The sequence below is a fragment of the Ursus maritimus genome, unplaced genomic scaffold, assembly GCF_017311325.1.
Source record: "Ursus maritimus isolate PB19 unplaced genomic scaffold, ASM1731132v1 scaffold_4, whole genome shotgun sequence".
Classification (NCBI taxonomy): Eukaryota; Metazoa; Chordata; class Mammalia; order Carnivora; family Ursidae; genus Ursus; species Ursus maritimus.
The window spans coordinates 5,621,896-5,646,762 of NW_024426552.1; the positions used below are offsets into that span (position 1 = coordinate 5,621,896).

A 24,867-nucleotide genomic window follows, 5' to 3' on the forward strand; every position below is an offset into this window, starting at 1 on the left:
CGCACACACACATACAAAGGGAAAGCGAAGCTGAGTAAATAATTTCAAAAAGTATATAGACCATGTGAAAAATTCAGGCCAAACGTTTGAATTTGGGCTCTGCGTAATTAGCATGATCTCGCTCCCTAACCCAGTTACTCGGCTGCCGAGCAAGGAATCTGGTTCAACATCAAGTCCTAAGTAGGAACGATTCGCCTTCCGGAAGCTGTTGTTTCTGTAGGCTGTTTCGTTTACACTGAAATGACGGAAGGACCGTTACAAAGTATTCAGAATATTAACACAGACTTCGACATGCAAATGTCTACCGGGGTTCTTAGAGTGAACTTGACCTTCAGAATATCAACATTCCTTCAGCGACAGGGTTCAAGGGTAGAGGAATCCTCATCCAAAGAAAGGACCTGGGACTCCAGGGGAATGCTTAGTTGGGAAGAAAAACATTGAGGATGTAGTATGGATACCCTCTTTATTGTTCTCTACTAAAGTAACTAACACAGAGGTAATTCATCACGTGAAGTAGGCTCCAGAAATCTTTCTCAAAGTAGATTTTGGCAATTTTTGAGCTGGATTTATGAGTTTCTTTTTTTTTAATTTTTTTTTATTATATTATGTTAGTCACCATACAGTACATCCCTGGTTTCTGATGTAAAGTTCGATGATTCATTAGTTGCGTATAACACCCAGTGCACCATGCAATACGTGCCCTCCTTACTACCCATCACCAGTCTATCCCATTCCCCCATACCCCTCCCCTCTGAGGCCCTTAGTTTGTTTCTCAGAGTCCATAGTCTCTCATGCTTCATTCCCCCGTCTGATTACCCCCCTCTTTATCCCTTTCTTCCTCTATCGATCTTCCTAGTTCTTATGTTCCATAGATGAGAGAAATCATATGATAATTGTCTTTCTCTGCTTGGCTTATTTCACTTAGCATTATCTCCTCCAGTGCTGTCCATGTTGCAGCAAATGTTGAGAACTCGTTCTTTCTGATAGCTGACTAATATGTATGCCATAGTTCATCACGTTGATGAATTATTCTGAATGATCGTTGCTCCTTAGAAGTTGTTTGGTTGTTTTTTTTTTTTTTAAGATTTTATTTATTTGACAAAGACAGCAGCAAGAGAGGGAACACAAGCAGGGGGAGTGGGAAAGGAAGAAGCAGGCTTCCAGCGGAAGAGCCTGACGAGGGGCTCGATCCCAGAACTCTGGGATCACGCCCTGAGCCGAAGGCAGACGCTTAACCACTGCACCACCCAGGCGCCCCTGTTTGGGGTTTTTTTTTAAGATTTTATTTATTTATTTACTTGACAGAGAGAGAGAGACAGCCAGCGAGAGAGGGAACACAAGCAGGGGGAGCGGGAGAGGAAGAAGCAGGCTTCCAGAGGAGGAGCCTGATGCGGGGCTCGATACCAAAACACCGGGATCACGCCCTGAGCCGAAGGCAGACATTTAACGACTGAGCCACCCAGGCACCCCTAGAAGTTGTTTTAATATACAGGTGACCCTTGAACAATGCAGGCATTAAGGGCCCTGACCCCCACATACAGTCGAAAATCCACGTATAACTTTTGATTTCCTCAAAACTTAACTGCTAGTAGCTCACTGTTGACCAGAAGCCTGACCCATAACCTAAACAGTCAATTAACACATATTTCCATATTATATGCATTATATACTGCATTCTTACAATTAAACAAGCTAGAGAAAAGAAAATGTTATTAAGAAAATCATAAGGAAGAGAAAATATTACAGTACCATACTGTATTTATCAAGAAAATCCACATGTAAGTGGACCCACGCCGTTCAAACCCGTGCTGTCCAAGGGTTGACTGTACATTATTATGAAATCTTCTCAAACCTTATAACTCTATAAAGACTGCTCTATCACTCCTGTCATGTAGATTTCTAATTCGAGCCTTTGACTTTTTTTGTGTTTCTGTGAAACACGCAGATTATTATTTTTTCTGTAAGCTGTAACGGAATTTGATGATCCCGTGCCGTTTTACTACCTATTTTCATTTCCTCCTAAAAGACAGCTCGCTCTAAGAGTAATTTTCTGGTACACAAATTCTTACAGTGGTTTTGTTTTTAATTCTAAAATGTGGTATCAGTTAGGATAAACGAGTGTCAGGGAAGTTGACAAGGTTTATGACTTGTTATTGGACACAAATGAAACGACACAGCTATAAATACAGACCCATTAGTAGGAACCCCACCCAACGGCAGCCAGCGCACACGCCTCCTCCCTTGCCATCACTGGAATACCTCACGCCTGACAAAAGTGTTGTTGGCTTAACAATCCTTTTTTTTTGGTTTTACTTAATGTTACACAAGAAAGGGGAAATTCCAAAGGTTCTGTCAGTATGGAATCAATCTCTATTAACAGTTTTCATTCTCTGAACCTCGCAACTGACTGCTGAAACTTAGTAAATATCATTTTTTTTCCTTCTCCTTTTCCTTCCTTGCTTTTTTTTCCCCTTCCCCCCTCTCCACAAGGCGTTCAAATAATTTGATACTACACCCGGTTGACGTGCAAGCACCTGTCGTCATCACGTAAGTCTGAACTGTGCGTGTTCACGCAGCCTCTCTATTGTATCCCCAGTAAGAATACCCGGACTTCGGATACCTTGAGCAAGCAACAACAGACCTTGAGAATGCACATTGACATACCCAGGGCTCAGCTTTTGATTGAAGAGAGAGACACAATGGAGACTATCGGTAAGGTGCCCTCTTCATGGCTTCTCACAAGGTAGCTGCTACAGCCATGCCCTCTCAGCCCAAACCCCAGTAGCTAGGGGAACATCTTGAGTGCTCCACGAGCAAAGGTAGAAGGGAGATCATTGTTATTGAGGAGAATAATAAATACCGACAAACGCGGGGTGGGGGGTGGGGGGAATGAACTTATACATACCTCAGAGGTCACCTGAGACAGCAGTTCCCCAACTTTGATCAGTGCTGGATCTTTCCTGGAGAGACTATAGGTGCTTCTCCCAAGAACAAACACCTGTAATCAAATAAACCTAGAAGGACCACACACTAAAACCCCAACTTGGAAATCCACTCAGTGCCTTCTTCAGCTCCAATAAGGCCTTCATTAAAAAAAAACATTTCAACTCTACTTAGCATTTAACAAACAAGGGTCTTTGCACGAGCTGCCTTTTCCCCACCCCTCAGCACCCCGCAGACATCCTGGAATGGGTTCCTTGGCAGTGCTTTGGGAAACACCCCGATCCATGTTTCACCTGGAGAACTTCTGCGGCTGGTTCACCCAGAACCCCGCTGTCTTGACTCCTTCCAGCCCTTTCCATTCGAAATCTGCCGTTCCACACTGCCTCCTGTACAGGTCTATTTATTCCAGAACCAGAGACGTTGTATTTCCATTGCAATAATGATCAGAAGAGTAGGTAACATTTACTGAGGGCTCTCTAGTGTCTCCTGCTCTTATAAGCACTTTATGTGCATCATTTCGTTTAACCCACCCAATCAACGTAGGAAAAAATACTGCTTTGTAACTGGAGCATCGAGAAGTCACATAGCTTGCAGGTCACGTAGACTAGAGCAGAACCAAGACAGCCCCCAGCCCCCACAGCTGCCAGCTTAGCCCTCCTGTGACTGTCACCACCTGCTTCCGTTATCAACAAGCTACTGTGCAGAAGCCCTCACCTTAGAAATATCACTCAGTTTCCCAGTATCCATGGAAACAGACCCTGAGGCAGGTTGCCCAGTCTGGCCCTTTGCAAACTTCACTCTGTGTTTGTTCTGGAAGGTGTTTGCTGGCACTTGGTCCCAGGGCAACCCTATCCTGTGGTTTGGCTAAAACTACCCCACTCTTGGCACCTATGCTAGAAACCTCCTGCCAGAAGAACAGTGGTAAATGGCCAGATTGGCAGAACGTCGCCATTGCTCCTTGCCTCACCCTGCATGATTATGTTCCTAATAGAACAACAGAGACATCTTGACTTAAAGGCTCCTAAATCCTCAGGCCTGGGCTGCACGTGCTGGCTTTACATTTGACCCAGGCATCATAACACTTGGAGAAGTTTGGTCAAGCCCAGGGTGGCCCTCAATCAACCAAATTCAAATCCTACCTGTGTTGTCTGAGTGCTCACTACTCATCCTAAAATACACAAGATTTTATCTGTGCTCCCATCAGGACAAAGTACCGTGCTTTACTCGTGATCATCTTTACCTTTCAGGAGTATAGCTGGAATCCCTTTTAATGAACTCAGTGGGTTGGGCATGAGAACCAAACTTTCCTTTGAAACATCAGTTCAAAAATCAACATATAATTCCTTTGACCTTATAATATAGTGATAACATTCGGTAAGTGTTCCTCCTCACCCTTATTAATCATTGTCCCCGCTGTAGTTAAAATAGGTAGTCACTGCTGGCCGGACAACAGAGGAAGGTCTGCCCGTCGTTCTGTCCGCAGCCGCTGCCCTTTGCTAGACCTGTGTCCTGTTCTTCACAGGCTCGTCCATCACCAAGAGTCGTTTACCTCCTGGTGATGCTTGACAGTTGGCCGATGGCATTTTCTAATTACTGGGAAGTAGAAATGTGATGCTTTTAAAACGCTCTGGGCTCTGACTACAAGAATCCAATAGGAGAGTGCCATTAATTTCCAGCCAGAATGAATGGTTAGCCTCGCACACTGACAGGCACCTGAAGTTTCCCATTAGGAGTTTGTACCCTAGCCCCGCAGATAATCCACAGTGCTCTCCGCAGGGCTGCATGTCGGAAACCAGCACACGTCAGTATTATTAGTGAAAAACAAACGTAGATGTCGGGCTTCCGATGCCAGTTCCAATTGTAAGAACCTGCTTCTGGAGAAAGACCACCCAGTCTGGGGACCAGGGGAAGGCTGCGGCGTGACCCCCCACGCCGAGCCCCGGCTCCTGCTGCGGTACCATCCCGAGTCACATCCCACGCCGGGATGCCAGCAGACACCTTGGCAGTCTCTCCTCTATTTCCCTGCCAAAAAATTTTATTCTAACTTCAAGAGGCTTTCCTCTCCTGCCAGAGCCTGAGTAATTGGATTTTGTAAGGTTCATTCTGTTCAGAGCCTTTTTTGGGCACAGAAGTCTCACTGTGTTGTTTATGACTTTCACATCATCGTTCCGTGTCAAGGCACGCCGCAGCGTGGTCCCACCTGACTGATAAACTCGCATGAACAGCATCCCAGGCTGCAGGGCTTGAAAACAGCTGAATATATCCATATATCCTAGCGGAAGCCTCCCTTGGAGTAAAAAAGCTCTTAAGGAAGTGTGAAACGTATCACAACAAAGTAATGAAAATCTTGAGACAGCCAAATAATGACACACAGCTCAACCAACTGCTTCCTTTCCAAGCACTAAAATGCTCCCAATTCATCTGAACCCGCTCCTGCTTCTCTAACCTTCAGATGCCAACTGGGCTTGGAAATCTGACAAGTGAGTCATTTTGAGAAGTCAATTAAAGGATGTTCTAGAGTAATTAAAGCTCAGAAGAGGTGGGAAGGAAAGGAACGTACCTCAGAATCTTTAAAGTAGAGGAATCTATAAACTCTGAAGACTGGCCCCAACCCCAAACATTGGCCAAGTTCGGCGTGAGGCCCCCTCAAGCGTAGACAGCTGTGGCTGTGTTCTAGTCCTGCAAACAGAGCTGCCTTGCAAGGGCAGCCCCACCCCTGGGTGGTGTCGGCATCCCTGCTGGCAGCTCAGGTGAGCCCCTGCCAAACACAGACTTCCCAAACTCGGTTCAACAGGCCGTGGCAACAACAAGCCTCCCCGAATCAGCGTTTGCTTCGTGAGAAGACCCTCTCTGTGGTCACTCTCTTTCATTCATGCTCTGAAAGCCAAGCCCTAAAGACTACCTTCTGTTTTCAGCATTCTGCAGGGTTCTAACACAGTGCTTGAGATTTTACTGGTTTTTGCTGCTTTAGATGGGGCCGTAATTGCTGTTGTGATGAACAGTAACAAGGATCTGGGGAGAGAAGGCAAGGGAGCCAGGGAAAGGGGGTAAACGTGTCTGGTTTCCTGCGTCCTTGCTGTTCTGCAGACGATCGCTCCACAGTCCTGTTAACGGATGCTGACTTTGGGGAGGCAGCGAAACAGAAGTCCCTGACGGTGACGCACACAGTACACTACCAGTCAGTGTCGCAGGCCACTGGGCCCCTGGTGGACGTTTCGGACGCTCGGCCGGGAACGAGTAAGTGCAAACCGTGTGGGTGTTGTCAACGCCAACAAGACGTTGATGCTCTGTCCCCGTCAAACAGAGGTGGGGCTCGTTGGCCCCATGCCTAAGAAACGAATACGCATGATGGTATCTTTCATTAGGACATTGAGTTTTTACTGTTCGATCTGAGCTGGTATTCAAATTGTGTCAGTTGAAGCCAATCACCCTTGGTAGTGATTTACTATGAAAGTGCTACAAATTTCAAGTCAAGGTAATTTTATTTGGATGACACAGGAAAAGAGGAAGGTAATTAACATTAGTGAGTATCTATTCTGTGCCAGGATTAGGATAAAAAGGTTCTGTCGTGTATGCTACCTGTAAAGCAGCCCTGTGAGGTACCTACTTATAATGGGTGTGAATACATAAGATAGCCTCTATTTTACAGGTTAAAAAAAAAAAAGGATTCTCAGAGAAGTTAGGTAAACAGCCCGAAGTTGTGCGGATGATGTGTAGTGAAGCCAAGACTGAGCTGTGGGTCTGTCCGTCCTCGGAGCTTATGCTTTTCTCCCGCACACGCTGTTTGAGAAAAACTGTAGTCGTGGCTAATCCGGGGATTATGCGTGACTTAGTTATTAATATCTGCATCCATCCTATATGGGGATTAATTACTGCAATGAAATTAAATCCCCTAATATGTATCTAGAGCTTATTAATTAGATATTCTCATTCCTTCATAATTGAAATGGTTTCTAAATCTCTTTAAAGACTGAGAAATTGATGTCCTGATTATTATCTTTTTGAAGGCTTTGATGTCTAGCTTTTAAATCTAATCGCTCTGCAAAAATTTACATTCTCAGAGTGTTATCATTAGAAAAATAAATATTACAATGTTAAAAGCCATTTTTCATAAGTTCTGTCTCGAAAGGCATTTGTGAAATGCGCCGAGCATCAAGAAGCAGACCGGTTGATTCCTAATAACATTGTCATTTAAAAACAGTTTCAACTGTAACTGAAATTCATTTGAAAATTTGTCCTCAAGAACCTGCTAAAGAAATCTTTCATTCCCCCTTTTGTCTAACCTCACCCCCTTCCTTCCCTGATGATATTAGCACACACTGAACACCCGAACAGGTCATGAGCAAGAGTTAACTTTGCAGGGGGTGTGAGCGAGAGCCTGGCTCTTAGAAACTGCTTCGAGGTCCTTGACGTTCTCTCCAGCTACTGGCTTCCCCATCATCATCCGCCTGGTCCAGGGTCTGGATACTTCAGGACGCTGCACTGACGGGTTTCTGAACCACGGATTGCTATTCAGTGAGGGAAAGACTATAGACCCAGGGGACTGAAATGGATGGATCCTTGACCTCAGAGTTCCATACCCAGGCAGCATGGAAGCTGATGGAGACATTAGCAGGAAAATAGGAAAGAGGCGGAGGAAACAGCACAGATGCCCAGGTAGTGGTTCCCGGACTCATGCGCATCAGGATCCCCCAGGATGTCTGTTCAAAACACCCATTCCAGGGCTTCTTCCCCAGAGGTTCTGATCCACTTGGTCCGGGGCGAGGCCCAGGAATCCGCATTGTAATGGACATTCTGGTTGATTCTGATACTGATTGTCTGGCTCCCTTGCAGAGAAATACTTCCCCAGTGTTAGATGTGTGTGTTCCTGCCCCTTAGTGCCGTGGGACAGGACCGCTCAAGCTTGCCACACTCACAGCACACGACTTCTGTCTGCCAGGTAAAACGAGCAAGCATTCCCACCTCCCCTTCAGTGTTCGACTGGCAGAGCAATGCGCAGAGGCCGGCCATAAACAGAGGAGAGGGAACGGTGATACCAAAGCACTGGGAACTTCCCAACTGCGTGATCACACCCTCACCTGACTAATGGAAACGTTGATTTGATGACATTCAAAAATACCAGCAGAGATGTGAATGTCGGTCACACGCAGACGCTAAAACCAGCAAGAGGCAAGTGAGAGGCCAGAGGCACAGGGGGCAGCATGCCCGCATCTCTCACACCTGTAACACTGGGAGCATAGCAGGGGAACTGCAAGGATGTGTGCATTCAGACTCAAAAATGTTTACTAAGGTTTTACTTAACATGTGGCCCAGTGATGGGGGTACATTGTAAGATGCAAAAAGACATTCATTTCATCTTAGTGCAGAAATCAGACGCAAACAAAGAACTCAAGCATTTTTCATTTACCTAAAAGAACTAGGGAAAAATAGGAGACAATGACGAAATGGTGAGATGGTGAGCCAGGAGGTGTGGGGGGGACGATGGGAGAGGCTACTTTGGTTGTTAATCTGGGGAGACGGCCATTGAGGAGATAATCTGAGTCATGGCCAGGAGCTGGCCGGGCAGGCAGAGGGAACAGGAGGGAAAAGCTCCTAAGGCTTGTAGGGGCAGAAGCATCCCTGGAATGCAGTGGGCGACAGGGAAAGGGGAAGGGGAGGGGCCAGAGAAAGAGTGGGCCTGGTCACCAGGCCTCCTGGGCCAGCCTCCAGAGTTTGCACCTCATTCTGAGAGTGTGGGGATGCTCGGGGTTCACCGTGATGAGCCCATCCCAGTGCAGCAAGCACAGCTTTCAGAACGCTGGTTCCTTCATTTGTGATGGACTTCATCCAACAGGGTTTACAAACATCAGACAGACCTGCTCAAATGCACGATTCAGTCTCTAGTTCCAAAACATTTAAAAAAATAACAAGCAGAGCTATTTCTTTAGTGTCTGCACAACATTATTAGTAAAAGATCTCTGGGATCATTTTTTTCATTAAATATACCTTCCAGAACCACATGAGGAGGGACTAAGAACACTCCATTTTTCATTTAGAAGTGGAAACAGTGGGCATCCGTCCCACTCCCACCACAGATGACCCCCAGCAGAAGCCCGGCTCTCCGCTTGGGTCCTGTGCCCCTGAGTTTGTCACGGTGCCCACGTGGTGCGCCCCTGTCATCTTAGTCCCGTGTGGCTGGTTCTCCCCACTGCAGTCAGGCGCCTTTGCAGAGACGGATTTATGGTCTCTTTCCTCGGCTGCAAACGGCATTATTACTCTGTTCTAATGATGCGAGGACGGGGTCGTCAATGTGGGGGCTTTTCAGTTTTAAGAAGAGCATCTACGATGCGTTATTTGCACACGATCATGACTGCATCATAGACGTTATGTTTCTAGGCACTTTTATTTTAGTTTTCCAGACTTGCAACAAAAATTCAGTATGAGAATGGGAGAAATCCCAACAACTGGCTGTTCAGCTCTTCAAGCAGAGGACAGAGATCCCTTGGCTTGGTCTGCGGCTCTGTGTGCCTCCCTGTCTCTCCTGTGGGTTAGGGTACAGGAGAAAGTGGGGCATCTGTGGGTGTCTGTGTCTGTGTCCCCCACCCCCCAGCTCCAGCTGCAGGATCTGACACACAGCAGGCGCTCAGTAAACATACTTAAACATCAATCCACTGTCAAGTTCTGAAGTCAGAGTAAAGGGGGTGGAAAAGAAAGGACGTTTAAGAGTCCATTTGGCCCGTCTCTTTGTTCCACATTCCCTAGGGCATCTAATGGGCTGGGGTCCGGATGCCAGCCGGTTGGAGGTTTGCAAGTATGTACACAGTCTCTCCAGCACACGCTCTGGAGACTTACCAATGAGACCATCACAGGAGAACTCGAATCAACCTTCTTGCACACGAACTGTGCAACGGTACAAAGACACAGGAAGTGAAACGTGTTAGACCTGACCCGGGTTTTGGGATGACAGAGTCATCCCTTCGTCAGCATCCACCCATCTGGGCCAAGAGCATGTACAAGCACCCTTGATGCAGAGAGAGCTAAACTGGGAATGAACAGGCCGCACGCCTGTCCTTATCAGCTCTACCCTTCAGCTCCTTTCTGCAGCATGGGAGAGCTCCAGCATCTGGTCTTGACTTATTTTTTAAAGATTTTATTTATTTATTTATTTGAGAGAGAGAGAGATCACGAGCAGAGGGAGCGGGAAAGGGAGAAGAAGACTGCCCATTGAACAGGGTGCCCGATGCGGGGCTTGAACCCAGGTCCCTGAGATCACGACCTGAGCCAAAGGCAGATGCTTAACTGAATGAGCCACTGAATTGCCTCTGGTCTTGATTTTTTAATGAGGTTTTTTTTTTTCTTTTTTTTCTGCCAAACCCTCTCTAAACTGAGTTTCTAGCCTTCCTGATCAACCCACCAAATCTTCCCCCATCCTCTTCCCAATAAGCAGGATGTGCTCCAACCCTTGCCAAGTATTTGTCACTCAGGAGTCACAGGTCAGCACCCCGTGTGTCACAACAGTCCTATGGGTAGGTGAGGGATAACCCCCCTCTCCCAGATGAGGGAAGTGGGCACGTCTGCTGAGCTCACCGCCAGCAGATAGTGAAACCGGGTCAGAGGCAGGCACCTAGCTCGACCGCTCCATGTTGTCGCTAAGTGAAGATGATACTCCTTAGGGGACGTCCAGGGGCTGAGTAGACTTACACATAGAAATAAGAAGCGTTCACAGCACGGATTGACTCTTTTTTGTTGAGACTCTGAAAACCAATGCACGCTCCATCGCGCAGAATTGTACCCGATGTCATACTGCAGGAGAATACATGATGGAGGCGGGGAGCGTCCCGTGTGTGATGAGCCCTTGGTAAATATTTGTTCGTTGCGTGATGGGAATGTTCAGGCCCCACAGCGTCATCACCACGTGCAGCGGAGGCCACAGCACCGACGAGATGGGACAGCGAATGCCAGAGAACAAAAACAGATTAATACCCAGACCACAGTACACGTGACATGTTTTATAACCCTATGAGCCACCAAATCCTCTCTTATCCTGAATTCAGGATGATTAAAATAATGTGATTCAGTGGGCAGAAAAGCTTGATTCAGGCTCAGACCCGGTCTTGAAAGGCCAAGCGTTACTTGTGTCACTTACCTTCTCATTGGTTAGCTGTTTAGCAAGCGTGATGGCTCATCACTAAGTTGTATTTATATTAGCATGGTGGGAGCCAAATAAAACGCTTTCCATGCAGGGGCAGTAACTCTCAACATTTACTTCCTTAGTAGATTACCGCGTAAGGCCTACAAAGGAGGATACCGAGTAGATTCCAAGTCAGATTTTTATTTTAGCTGGTATCCCAGGAGCTATCATACCGAAGAGTTCAGCTCAGGTACAAAACAGCTCCCAAAACCTGATTATTAAAAAAAAAAAAGTGTCCACCACCCCAATATTCTACCTACTGAGATAATTTCGCCTCTAGGGTGCTTGCTTAGAGCAGAACAGAATTGCAGCCTGTGGTTCAGGGAAAGTAATATCATGACCTATATTTCCAACGTTATCAGGCCACTGGTAAAACTGTCCTCATCTAGGAAAAAAAAGGATAATGAACAAAATTAACTTGAAAAGAGTTCTGGCTTTGAATAGAGGCTGACATGTACAATGTGACCGTGGAATTTTCCACACAGGGCGATCTCAGTGAGAAAGGGGCTACAGTCCTGCCCCACTATGGGTGGGCAGGTCAGTGGGAGGAAACACAGGGGAGGGTTTAGGGGTTTGAGAAAATAGTGTCCTTGAAGTGGGAAGATCAAACGTATACCCACCCCCACCCCACCCCCACCACCCAAGCATCCATGCCAGGAGTAAATCTGATCCACAGCTGTAGTTGCAAGAAACATAAAGAAGAATAAAAATGAGAACATTTAAAAAACTTTTTTTAAAAATAAGAATCCTCAAATCTTATGTAAGGGACAGGGTAATTTTTTGGAAAAGATTCATTAGCATTTAAATAACAAGCTCCGTTTATTGAAGCTCTACTTAGGAAGTCCATCGTACCTGGAAGATAGTTAGCCTCCTACCCGTGAGAATATTTTTCTATCTCTTTGAGGACCTCTTTCCTAGCATTTCAGTGGAGAAACACAATTATGATTCATACCTTGCTGTCCAGAGAGCTTGGCTCTCGAGCATAACACATTAACATTCTAATCAAGGCAAAAAAAATATATCTTCCAATAAAGTCTTCTGCAGAATTTTGCAAGTAAGGGATGAAATGTGTCTTAAAATCAATGCCCCAAAGAATATGCACCAAGATGAAGCATTTTGATGACCCAGGAAATCTTAAAATATATCGATTTAGCTGCACCTTCATGCTTCTCTCCAGTGCTGTAGAATGACGGATTAGGTTCAAAGTCCAATATCTAGAATTTGCAGAGGAAAATCCTCCATTTAAAAAGAAAGTCGTTTCACCACTTTCAAGTGTCTGCCTCCCATGATCCAACATGGCATTACTAAGGAGCCAGTGTCATGGGGACACTGTATTAGATACTTACATGTCCAGGGTGGGGACATGTGTGGTCAAGTGCTGGCAATCTCTGAATCAATCCATGGCGTCTTGGGCTCCCTTTTTACCACTTGATAGCTGTGTCACTTCTCTCTGAGCTTCCATTGCCTCATTCATAAAGTGACCCTGGGCTGTGTGTGTTCATCCAGGGGACTATGTGTACCAGAGATTTCCGTAGCTCTGTGAATGGACCCAAGGATGAACACCCTTACCCCTGCCCTAGAGAGACTTCCAGGCCCACGAAAGCACATTAGTAAGTCACTGTCACAATGCCAAGGGTTGGCCCTCTCAGTGTTGATCTTTTGATCCTGCTTCATTAGTGCTAAGCAATACATATCGACTGCAGTGTTGAGAGGTGGCCAGGCCGTTTTGAAATACAACTGCATAAAATTCCTTTTTGAGAAGCAGAAAATTCAATGGTGGAAAAGGCCCCATTTAGGACCTTATGTGGCCTTTAGGTTGGAGCCCAAGAAAAATCACTCCAGGTCGCTGAGCCTTTCCCCTCTTCCACAAAGTTGCAGAAAAGACAGTGCTGGGGTCCACTCCGGTGTCCAGTCAAAGAGCTGAACTAACAACTCTGCTCACCGCGTTGACCTGCTGCCTTTGCTTCCAGATTTAGAGAAAATGAAACGCATCTGGAACTGGCCTTTATACATGTAAATCACTGTTTTTGAGGACAGCAGACATAAAATCTGGACACCGATTAACCGTGTGCTCCACATCAAATGACCCATGTCTTTGACAAAGTTCGAACAATTCCACTGAAAAGATATGTTACCATATGCAAAGGCCTAAGAGAACATTCAGACAAAAGGGTATATCATCCTTCTGGTCAGGAACTTGCAATTTACTTGATGAGTAAAACAGTCCTACTCGAGGCAACGAGTAAATACGAAACCACAATAACACGATATTGTTTCCTAGAGCTGCCGTAACAACATACCACAAACTGGGGTGGCTGAAAAGAACAGAAATTAATTGTCTCACCGTTCTGGGGCTCACAAGTCCAAATGCAAAATGTCAGCAGGGTCACACTCTTTCTGAAACCCGTAGAGAAGGGTCCTTCTTACCTGTGCCTAGTTTCTGGTGGTGGTTGTGGACAATCGTTGATATTCCTTGGCTTATAGCCGAAGCACCTCAGTCTCTGCCTCCATTGTTCCATGGCCGTCTACCCTCTGCGTGTCTGTCTCCTGTTCTTAGAAGGACACCAGTGACGTTAAACTGAAGGCCACCCTACTCCAGGCTGACTTTATCATAACTAGTGACATCTGCCATGACCCTATTTCCAAATAAGGTCACATTCTAAGGTACTAGGGGTTAGGATGTGGACATATCTTTTGAGGGGGACATGATTCAACCCATAACAACCCCTTAAGGTAGGAGAACTATAAAAAGGCCATTTAGAGCATAGTTGGCCAAGCATGGAAGATGGTGGTTATTCTCTGGAAGTTTAGGTGATGTGTGTTGAGGTACAAAAACATTAAGGGCCAAGAGCAAGGTTTGAGTCCATAACTCCTGAGTCCAAATCTCATGTCCTCTCCCCCACAGAACTTTTTAAAATGCTTACATGGGGGGACGCCTGGGTAGCGCAATCATTAGGCGTCTGCCTTCGGCTCAGGGCGTGATCCCAGTGTTCCAGGATCGAGTCCCACATTGGGCTCCTCTGCTGGGAGCCTGCTTCTTCCTCTCCTACTCCCCCTGCTTGTGTTCCCTCTCTTGCTGGCTGTCTATCTCTGTCAAATAAATAAATAAATAATCTTTTTAAAAAATTTAAAAATAAAAATAAATAAATAAATAAAATGCTTACATGGGGCGCCTGGGTGGCTCAGTCGTTAAGCGTCTGCCTTCGGCTCAGGGCTTAATCCCGGAGTTCTGGGATCGAGCCCCACGTCAGGCTCTTCTGCTGGGAGCCTGCTTCTTCCTCTCCCACTCCCCCTGCTTGTGTTCCCTCTCTCACTGACTGTCTCTCTCTCTGTCAGATGAATAAATAAAAAAATCTTAAAAAAATAAAAAATAAAAAATAAAATGCTTACATATCACAACAATGTCTCAGAGCATAAGAGAAAGGAAATGAATGCTCTGGACCGGGGCAGTCAGGGAAGGCTTCTTGGAGGCATGAGGCATGAGTCCTGCAGGGGGTCCTAGGGCTGGGTGGAAAGAACCCCCCTCAACACTTTGATCACGAGACTGTACTCCTAGACACTAAGACGTACATTATTCTTTTGGCTCTTCACAGATCCCACCACCAGGAGAAACGCAAAGGCAGGACCCACAGCAAGAAATCGGTATGCCAGCCAGTGGACCCTCAACAGACCTCACCCCACCATTTCAGCACACACCCTCACCACTGACTGGAGGCTGCCGACGCCCAGGGCTGCGGGATCAATGGACAAGGAGAGTGACAGCTACAGTGTCAGCCCCTCACAAGACACAGGTAGGGGTCTGCACGCCTCCTCCTCAACCCTGGGGATGAGCAGGGCCCACAGGTGGGCTTCAGAGGCTCCTACTTATGCTCCCTCGAGGCCACTTTCAAATTGTTAGGCTGTTTATGTAACAGGTACCAATACAACCATGCAACACTGATGATGCCCAGGGCCCAGTGATTTCTGCAAAGCAGAAGCAAAAAGCATCTGTTTTGCAGGTGTCCTAAATCTCAGACTCATGCTCTTCTCTCCTTGGAGTTCCTACCCCGCTGAGAGAAACACAGATACTTTAAAATTTTCACCCACACGATTGCAATAATTCCTGATTATACTCTGAGGGCACATGACCCACTACCAACTCTGGGTTTAAGAGGCCACGCTTGAAATTTCATGACAAGGTCATAGCACCCTCTATAGGGAACACAGGCTGATCTTTTGACAATTCAACAGGGGTTGATTATAAGGTAAGTCATCTAGTCTGTGCCATCAACCACCAAGATTTCACTGCGGAGAGAAGACAGGGCCTAAGAATAGCACGGCTTGTCCCACCCCCCACCTTAACTTTTGAAAAGAAATTATATCTAAACCTAATAGCTGTAGGAAATTTTTATACTCATTTTCTTTTGTTCTGGCTGATATACTTTAAAAATAGTGTTCCAAAGGTGGAGTGTTACCCTGTACATTTATTTTTATGGCTGTTATTTCTCTCAGAAGAGTCTCAGAGTTCCACAGAGGTGATTCAAAACTTTTGAGTATGTAAAATAGAGTTTCCTCTGACCAAGACGCTCCTCCTTTGGCCCTGGTGGCTTTCTGGGCCCCGTCAAGGGTGGCAGTCCCAAAGGATGAGTCCGAGGGACCAGGGGCCATGCTTCCTGCTGGCCACTATCCTGCAGCATCATAGACCCATTTCCCACCACTGTCACGTCCTTCTTGCCAAGCTGGGGCAGGAGGAGCCAACCTGCAGGGCTCCAAGCATTATGGCAAGTCTCCACAGAACAGACTGATTCACAAGGCAGAGCAAGGGTAGACACCGCTCTCCGCGTACACGAAGTTCCCAGTCATTTTAACAAAACGCAGAATTTTTTAGGCATTGCTGATTGATGGAAGCGTCCCAGGCTGGGACCAATTCGGCTGAAACAAAGGTCCCTGCGCCCCGCTCCCCGAGGTGCACAGAGCGGGCCCCACGCTGACAAAGGCAGCTCTGAGTCAGAGACCCCGTTCCCGGGCTGGGTGGCACGAGGACGTGGACGAGACAGCCACGGGCCACAGAGGGCCACCCGGGGGGCGCCCGAAAGGCGGTAACGGATCCGTCTTGTTCTCTTTCTCACGCGGCAGATCGCGCGCGAAGCAGCATGGTCTCCACAGAAAGTGCCTCCTCCACTTACGAAGAACTGGCCAGGGCCTACGAGCACGCCAAGATGGAAGAGCAACTGAGGCACGCCAAGTTCACCATCACAGAGTGCTTCATATCCGACACCTCCTCGGAGCAGCTGACGGCAGGGACGAACGAGTACACAGACAGTCTGACCTCCAGCACCCCTTCCGAATCGGGGATCTGCAGGTTCACTGCATCTCCCCCCAAACCTCAGGATGGAGGTCGAGTGATGAACATGGCGGTGCCAAAGGCACATCGGCCAGGTGAGCGAAGCGGCGCACAGACCCCTGGGTAGGAGACGCGACTTCCTGCCCCGCGTCCACCGCCATGACAGCCGGCCGGTGCCCGGACTCGGGGCTCTGGGTCCAGGTTGCCATGTAAGGAACCACCCCAAAGCTTACGGGTTTCCATCAGCGACAGTGACTTACGTTGTTGACAGATCTGAAACGGGGTCAGGGCTTGGTGGGGGCCGCTCATCTCTGCTCCGTGGCCGCTGGGGAGGCTGCCGTAGGCGGCCTGGTGCTGGTCGTGCCCTCCTGGGTGGGTTTCTCCCCAGGGTGGCTCGGGCTTCTTCGCATCCTGGCAGCTCAGTTCTAAAGCAAGCGTCCCCACAGGCGGACAGTAGAAGTAGCCAATCGCCTAAGGCTGGGCCTGGAAAGTGACACATAGCTTCTGCATATTGTATTGTTCAAGCCATGGAAGAGCCCAACGAGCTCAGACTGGGGAGAGGGAGACCCCATGGCGTGATGAGAGGAGGCTCAAATGCAGGGGGCTTGTGTTTTAGAGCTGCTGTACCGAGGGCTTTCAGAAGGAGAGAGGTCTTGCTGGGGGACCAGTGCTTGGGCCCTGGTTTCATCCAGCTACCCAAAGCGACAGGGACTGGCTGGGGTCTGGCCAGCCACTGTTAGGTCTTTGGCTTGAGCGTGTGAAAGTGGACTGGCTGTGTGGATGGCAGCTCTGAGTTCTAAGGCCTGAAGGGCCTGGCAGCTGATGTGCGTAAGTGAGGAGGATGGGGAGCAGGGAGAAGGGGGATGATGAGTGAAAGTTTGAGTTCACAGACTGTCTAGAGGGGAGAGACTCCAGCATGTTCCCGCCAACTCATCCCGAGTGGAAATGGGGGGCCAGGATGAGTGACTTTCTCAAGAGAAGCCAGAAATCTTGTTTTTTTTTCTATGGAAACCCACAGTTTTCAAGTGTTGGGTCAGATAACCGCAAACCATTGTAGAGGGCAAATAAACACATCGAAATACTGAATCCAGCCGTGGCAGCCAGTGGTACTTCTCATGTGAAGAATCACTTCTTCTTCACCGTGAAATAGCTGCCTGTAGACTTTCCTTTGTGGACTGGCCTATCCACTCTTGTTGAATCCAGTTTTCTTTCCCTTTTTTCCCATTTTGTGAACCACTCTACTAGCCCTATTTCAAAAATTTATCTTCGCTTTTAAATTGCTGCAATTCCCTTGGGTTTTATGGCGTATAGCCCAGTTGAAATGAGCCTTATAAATGCATAAAAATATATAAAATAAGAATTGTCTATCCAGTAACTAATCTTCCAAACTGAGTCAAGATTCATGCCAGCCTACAATAAAGAATGATGGCTTCATTTATTTTCATTCTGTCTACCTCCTCAGGGAGAAGATGAGCTGTTATTTGTGGGTGTTTTTATTTCAAGCCTTTCTTGTTGTTGGCATTTATTTGCAAGGCAAATGCAGAAAAACATAGGATAAAAACATAAGCTCTTTGTGGCTGTTAAGACTGAGGGGAAGAAAGATAGGAGAAGAGAAAATGTACCTCTGGGCATGTTGTTTTACCTTGGTGGCCTTCAGTTGCCCCATCTGTAAAATGGGCATGACCTTGGTGTAAGACATGTGCAGCATAATTTGGGTAAAGTGGTTAGCAGTTGATGTTTCTGCTGTTGCCTTGTTGACGCTGTTGTTGGGATTCTCATGGTGACTCCGGTGGCTCTCCAGATGAGCTGCTGGCTCCTCTCCTCCCTCCCTCTTTTGTTTATTTCTCTTCAGTGGCCACGGACATCCTGCAAAGCATTCGCCTCATTTGGGTATCACCCAGTTAAGTTTGCCGTGCTTCCATTGGTGGCCATATTCCCTTGCATACAGGAGATCCTGAGTGAAATGATGGTCCTATTTGCTCAAGCTTTGAACTAATTAAAGGCTTGAGTTTCTTTCTGATGTTTTGTTGTTCCTCTTGTCAGATTGATATTTTAAAAAAGTTTGAACTTTTGTTATGACGTTGTTGCCCATATCCATCAGAACAATTGAAAGATCACAACTTGGTGAAGTAGTAGAGTCTTAAAATGCTATTTAGACTAAAATGACTTTATAACTTTAGGTATGAGTCATTTCTTAAATCAACACAAGTCCTAATGTCCACAAACTTTGTTTTGTCCACCCTAGATAACTGTATTATTATTATTATTGAATATTTGATATGCTTTTCGGGAAGCCTTTCTGTTGTCCCTTTATAATGAGACTAAATTCAACACCAGGCACAAAAGCCAAGGTTAGAATGTATTATTCTACTGACTGGAGGTTGCGTCAAAAACATCAGTTCCTTGAGCTGCGCTTTCAAACCTCATTCCTACCAGTGTCCCATAGCTCTAGACGGCATCAGTCAGCGTGCGTCTCAGTGAAGTCTCCCCAGTCTCTGTACATCTTTCTTCTCACAATTGGCTCTTCTTGTGTGATGGTCTTTCTCCATTTGTGGTCCAAAGCTTTTAAACACTCCACAGATCATGTCAGGATCAAGTTAAATCAACATGGCCAGATCCTGGCTCCAGGAAGACAGAACACATGTCTTCACTGCCTTCGTACTTCTCTCCCAGTATCTAGCAGATAATCTGGCAGCACAGTGAGCACTCGAGAAATATTTTTAAAGTGACTTAGTGGCACTGAATATATGCTCCTACCACTGTGTCTGACACATATAGTAGGTGCTTAACAAATATATCGAATGAATGTATCTAGTTGTGATAATGACAAGACTGGCCAATTGGTTAAAACATAACAATTATTAGAAATTCTTAGTAGAACATAAGAGAACATTTAAGTCTACCCCATCTTTCAGCCTACCTTTAAACAAAGTGATTTATTTTCTATTCTTGCTCTTCACAAATCAAAAGCAAATCTCTTCCACAGATAAAGGGGAGTCCCCATGAAATACGACACCTCACACACAAGGCAAACATCAGAATCTCACTTTAGATGTTTAACGATACCTGAATTTACTGAAATTTTAGGACTTTTTTATTTTAAATAAAATGCCAATTATGCTATGGTTTTATTTTCTACAATAAGGGACGGTTATTTCCGTCTTTTAAAACAAAAGACAAACCAAACAAACAAACGAAACTCTATCTTCCTCTGAGAAATAGCTAGAAGGTTTAACAACTTCTTTCCCTCTTGGTCAAGGCAACTTCCAATACTTCGATTACAGTACTTGTTCTTGGGTTCAGGTGGCATTCTGAGCCAGTTTCCAACATTCTTGGGTTGTGGCTGCTCCTTTATTCATGAGTTCATCCTATGCTGTCAAGAAATACCTTCGCATGAAGCTTCTTAAATCAATTTAAAGCTTCACATATGCAACCGAATGCACCCTGGCCCCTTTAGATCTCTGCACTTACCTTAAATATATGTTCATCGGCCCCTCCTGTGACGAACACGCTTGAGGTTTTCCAGCTGGAAATGATCACTGCCTGCTGCCAGCTTGTTGGTTCTCTGAACAGCCAGTTACCTGAAGCAGTTTTTGGCTTTCAGCATTCGGATCCGTTCATGCCATCCCTCAGGCCCTCCTGGGTGTGTGCATTTAATCAAACGAAGAGTGTGGAGTGAGAGGTGCTTACCTGAAGGACAAGCCCACTCTGCTCCGGCGGCGCCCTCCGATGAAGCTGTTCTTCCTGTTCTCAGCTGTCACTGTGATCTTGCTGTTTCCCCGAAGCCCATGTGGTTTTTGTGCTGGCTCTTGAACCAGAATTAGACTCCAGAGATCTTCATTGCCAAAAATCCCCCTCCACAGCCTCGTTCCACCTGCGTCTCCCTTGCCACCTGCAAGGTGAGCTCTGCTCCTGGCAGGTGACCTGGCCCAGACTCCCTCCTCCTGACTCAAGGCGCCACACTGGGTTCGTCTCAAGCAGTTCTGTATCCCCCCTCCCCTCACCTCTTTGGGTCGGGCGACGGGGGCCCCATGCCTCAGGTTTGCATCCTTCTCTTTTTTTGAAATTTCTTTTTTTTTTAATAATCAACCTATTTTATTTTTTTATTTTTTTCATAATAATTTTTTATTATGTTATGTTAGTCACCATACAGTACATCCTTAGTTTTTGATGCAGTGTTCCATGATTCATTGTTTGTGTATAACACCCAGTGCACCATGCAATACGTGCCCCCCTTAATACCCATCACTGGCCTATCCCCGTCCCCCACCCCCCTCCCCTCTGAAGCCCTCGGTTTGAAATTTCTATCATGAATCTTATTCTAAGATCTCTGGAAAGGGTCTCCTTTCAAGTGCAAGTATCTTTGATACTCCCACATGCACACACACCGTGCACACTGAGCTGCTCTGGCCTCCATCCTTCCAGAGATGCCCCGGCTTCTTCCCTCCCAGCCTCCCAGCTTCCTCTCTAACTTCGGCATGTCTTTACTGAGCTCCCGCTCAATACCGGTCCTGCTTTCAGAGCTGGAGATACAATGATCAACAAGGTCCACAAAGACCCCATCTTAAGGGAGTTTATGTTCCTGGTGGGGGAGACAAACACTGATCAGATAAATAACACAGTTTCAGATTACGATAAGTGCTGGGAAGAGAAGTAATTGGGGAAAGGGATCAAGTCTGGTGGGGGTCGGGTTGGGGAGAATGGTCAAGGAAGGCCTCTTGGAGTAATGAGTTGTGAGCTGAGATCTAAGGTGAATGGAGCAGAGAAAGTCCAGAAGCCATCCTAAGGGGACAATTGTGTGGGCAGAGGAAGAGCAGAGGCAGGAGACCGGAATGAGCTTCACATTCACCATGCAGAGCAAGAGTTCGCTCTGAGCTGACGAGCTTTCAAATACTCCCATAGTATTAAAGTGAGAAGGACCCAGAGGCCATGAACTGCACCCCCGATTTTTGCTCTGCATACCTGCCCCGGGTAGACCTAAATATCTCAACATGCTCGTCCTGGCTCACTGCTCTTTGATGTGCATTTGTGATCTCACCTTCTGAAAGACTGTCTTGTTCTTTTAGTCCGACATCTCCAGGACACAGGAAGTGATGGTGGGACTCATTACAAAGGGTCCCAAGCTTGGAGCTCAGGGCCCAGTTGCCTTTTGCACCGACCCCCTCCCCTTTCTGCCACTGGTTGGGGGCCTGAATCGTCCACCTTTTTGAGTGCTCTTGTGGATTTATCATAGATGCCGCTATTGTGTGCGTCCTCCAGTTCCTAAGTATGTGTTCTTTTGTTCTGACTGCCTTTTCTCTGACTCTGCGCCCCTTCACTCACTGTTCTTCTTGGTTGAGTTATTGGGGTTCAGCTTTAGTTGCTGGGGAGCCCATGGGTGGTACAAGGTAAGGAGGAGGTCTGTGCCTGATAACTTGTAAGGGAGAGGTAGGAAGCCCACCTGTGTCCTGCTGAGTGGCCAGAAAGAAGTTTCTAGATGCCAGTGCCATGGGTGACAAGCAAAAAGTTCACCACAGTGAAAATTCACTGTATCTCCAAAAAGGCTCTTTGAAAACACAAATCTGTTACACTCATTTATTCAACCCGTATTTATTGAATATCTTCCCTGTAAAAAGATACCGTACCAGGTATTATCCTAAGACATAAAAGTGTTAATATATTCAACCAACACTTTCCACAATCTCCTTAGTTCATCAGAATAGCACGTAGTATCATAAACAGCAGACAGAGACCTAGAGGCACAAGACAGATAAATGAGGAAATCCAAGAATCAAGGCAAAATCTAGCATCTGGAAGACAGGGGCGACCTCCTCCCCCCACACACACACCTGCCCCCAGTAAGATGTCATGATAACCTGAAGGTGCTGGGAATATACAAAAAGTAAGAAGACAGCAAAGACCATCATATTTCAGTGCGGTCCTGTGTGGACTCAGCTGGCACCAGCTTCCAATGCATCCTATATCCCAGACTGGGAAGTGATGAGCCTTAAATTCAGGTGGCGTTGTGGATGCTCTCGTGTTGAAATCCCTTGTGTAGGATTTGTGCCCACTGCTCAGGGTAGAGACTCACGGGGATTTGAGAATCCAGCCCTGTCTTCCTCACTGGTCATGACCCCTGCTCTCTGGGTTCCGAAACTCCACAAATGTATATTCCCTCTGCCTAGAATCCTCTCACTCCTTCCGTGGGATGACTCAAGATGCACAGGGTTGTTGAGACGGGTCTGCCAGCCCCACAGCGGAGCCGGTGCGGCCTCCAAGCAGTCTTCCTCCTCGGTGCTCCCTAGTGTGGGTCCTCATGGGTCTTACATGGAGCTGGAGCTTCTTTGAACCTCATGGACCCTTCCTCACTGGGTGCTCCAAACACCCAGCTCAGTGATTCTGACCTGGTCTAAATGCTGGGGCCAGTTTTCCGATCCTTCTTTTTATTTAGAACTACTTTATTTCTGAAGAATCGTGAGCAGCAACAAACCCAAAGCCCCACTTGGTACCTCAGTGTAGCTTTTATAGCTCAGCAGTGAGTAGGAGAATTGCAATATTGATGAGCTCTTAAAAATGCATGAAGCCTTATAAGTACAAGCCAAGAACGGTAGTGGAACCGGTGGACCTCTGGTATCAATCTCGCATTATTTATTTAGGGGTTTTCCTGGTGGCCATTTGGGAGTGAAGATTCATTTACCAAGAGAGCTTAATTTACCAGTTTTCATTACCTTGCCACAGCATTAATATTAAACTAACAAAGTGTTAGATCTCGTTTGCCTCCAGAATGGGCAGACTCCGTACTCTCTCCCTTTGTAACTAGCCCTTTGATGTTGTACCATCATTACAAGTCTGATCCGTGTGGCTCTTAGTGAAATTGCTAGAAGTCAAAGTAAGCATCCTTTGCTTCTTACCTTTGCATCAATACCCAGCTCCATCCAAGCACAGATGAGAAGCCTTATTAGAAATTGATGAAAGTTCCTTATTATATGGCCTCGGAGCAGAGCTAAGTCCCCAGGGACTCTGATTCGCTTTCTTTCCACATGTATTTGTTGTGAAAGCCTATGCATGCTTTCCCTGGTGCTAATGAAGTATTGCTTTGGAGGGGGAAGAAGGCTCTTGCCATGTGCCTCGGAATTTTAGGCTCCCCAAAATGCATTCATTTGTTTCATACTTATCCTCAAATTCCTAATGCATTGTGCTTACCCAGTGTTCATAGGTGAGATAGTAAAGAGCATAAGAAAGACTTTTTCAGACTTGAAGGTGCCCTTAGACATGACCGTACCCCCTTGACTTGACTAAAGATAAGATGCAAAGCTTGAAGGGGGTCACAGAACCGTTTAGAGGTAAAGGCAAGATTTTTACAGGAAGCCCAGAAGTCCCTAGCTCATGTTCTTATCCCATCCCAAGCTCCCACCTCATCAGACCAAGTCAGAGGAAAACCCTGTGACCGCTGTTCCATGGGACCCATCCCTCACTTCCTCCCAAGAACTGAGGCCACAACTCCTGTGCACTGGTAGGCGCTGAGCACTACGATTCCGTGTTCTGATTGAATGAAATGTTTTCCAAATAAAATTAAAGCAAAATAAGGGTCCACCTGGAATTGTGAACTTTAGCCCCTTTAAATTATGGTTTCTTAGGAGCAGCACAATGAGCACTGGCGGATTGGAGGCATGGGGGGCGGGCGGTGGTGTCCTGTGCTTTGTAGGTGTTGGACAACATCCTAGCCTGTGTCCAGGAAAGGCTGGTAGCAGCCACCCCCCGACTGAGACATCCAGATAGTCTTCAGACATTGCCACATGCCTCCTGGGGGCAGGATCTCTCTTTGCTGAGAACCACCGATCTCAACTTTAGACGTCTCCTTCCCTAGTGTGCACCGAATGGCAGGAAGCATCATCTGAGAATAGATTCATGGAATGCACATCCATTATAGATTTTCTGAATGGATGCATTCTTGCTCTTTTTCAACATCGATTTTTGCCATCCTTCTTCCAAAGCAAAAGTGCATTCAGACTTCTTGTGTGTGTCTGACTCTACAGAGAAAGTTCAGGACGTTTGGCTTTCCTGATAGCAAGGGCCGTCTCCTGGTTTCAGATGAGTGAGGCAGGTTTACTATGGCAATTTTTACGAGGTGGGGCCATCCATGGCTAGAAGGCCCCCTTGGGGAGGATGGCAAGCTTTGAACACCTACCTCCTGGTAGATGTGGGACCATCAGGGGGTCTGGGGGTGAGGAGTTGTGAAGGCGCCCGTGAGCAAGGTGGTTAGGGACAGAGGGAGAAATTGAGGCCAGTTGTTTAGTGTGAACTCTCAGAGATACTAGTGGCACCAAAAGTCCCAGGGGCGGTGACAGGAAAATGGGGAATGGACCATGATGTTGATAATAAGGCGTAACATTGAATAGTCCCTAAGCCGCCCCTGGTCCCTCAAGGTGGGAGTCACAGGGGCAGGGGAGCG

The 24,867-nt window shown here is 46.7% G+C and overlaps 1 protein-coding gene across 1 annotated transcript in view; it reads left to right on the plus strand.

The window, feature by feature from the left end:
• DSCAM (DS cell adhesion molecule) overlaps positions 1–24,867 on the plus strand; it is a 619,423-nt gene that overhangs the window by 588,645 nt on the left and 5,911 nt on the right. Inside the window, exons 29-32 of the mRNA XM_040621659.1 lie at positions 2,597–2,712; positions 6,031–6,180; positions 14,707–14,904; positions 16,229–16,531. Of these exons, the coding sequence (XP_040477593.1) occupies positions 2,597–2,712; positions 6,031–6,180; positions 14,707–14,904; positions 16,229–16,531 (767 nt within the window). The remainder of the gene's footprint in view (positions 1–2,596; positions 2,713–6,030; positions 6,181–14,706; positions 14,905–16,228; positions 16,532–24,867) is intronic.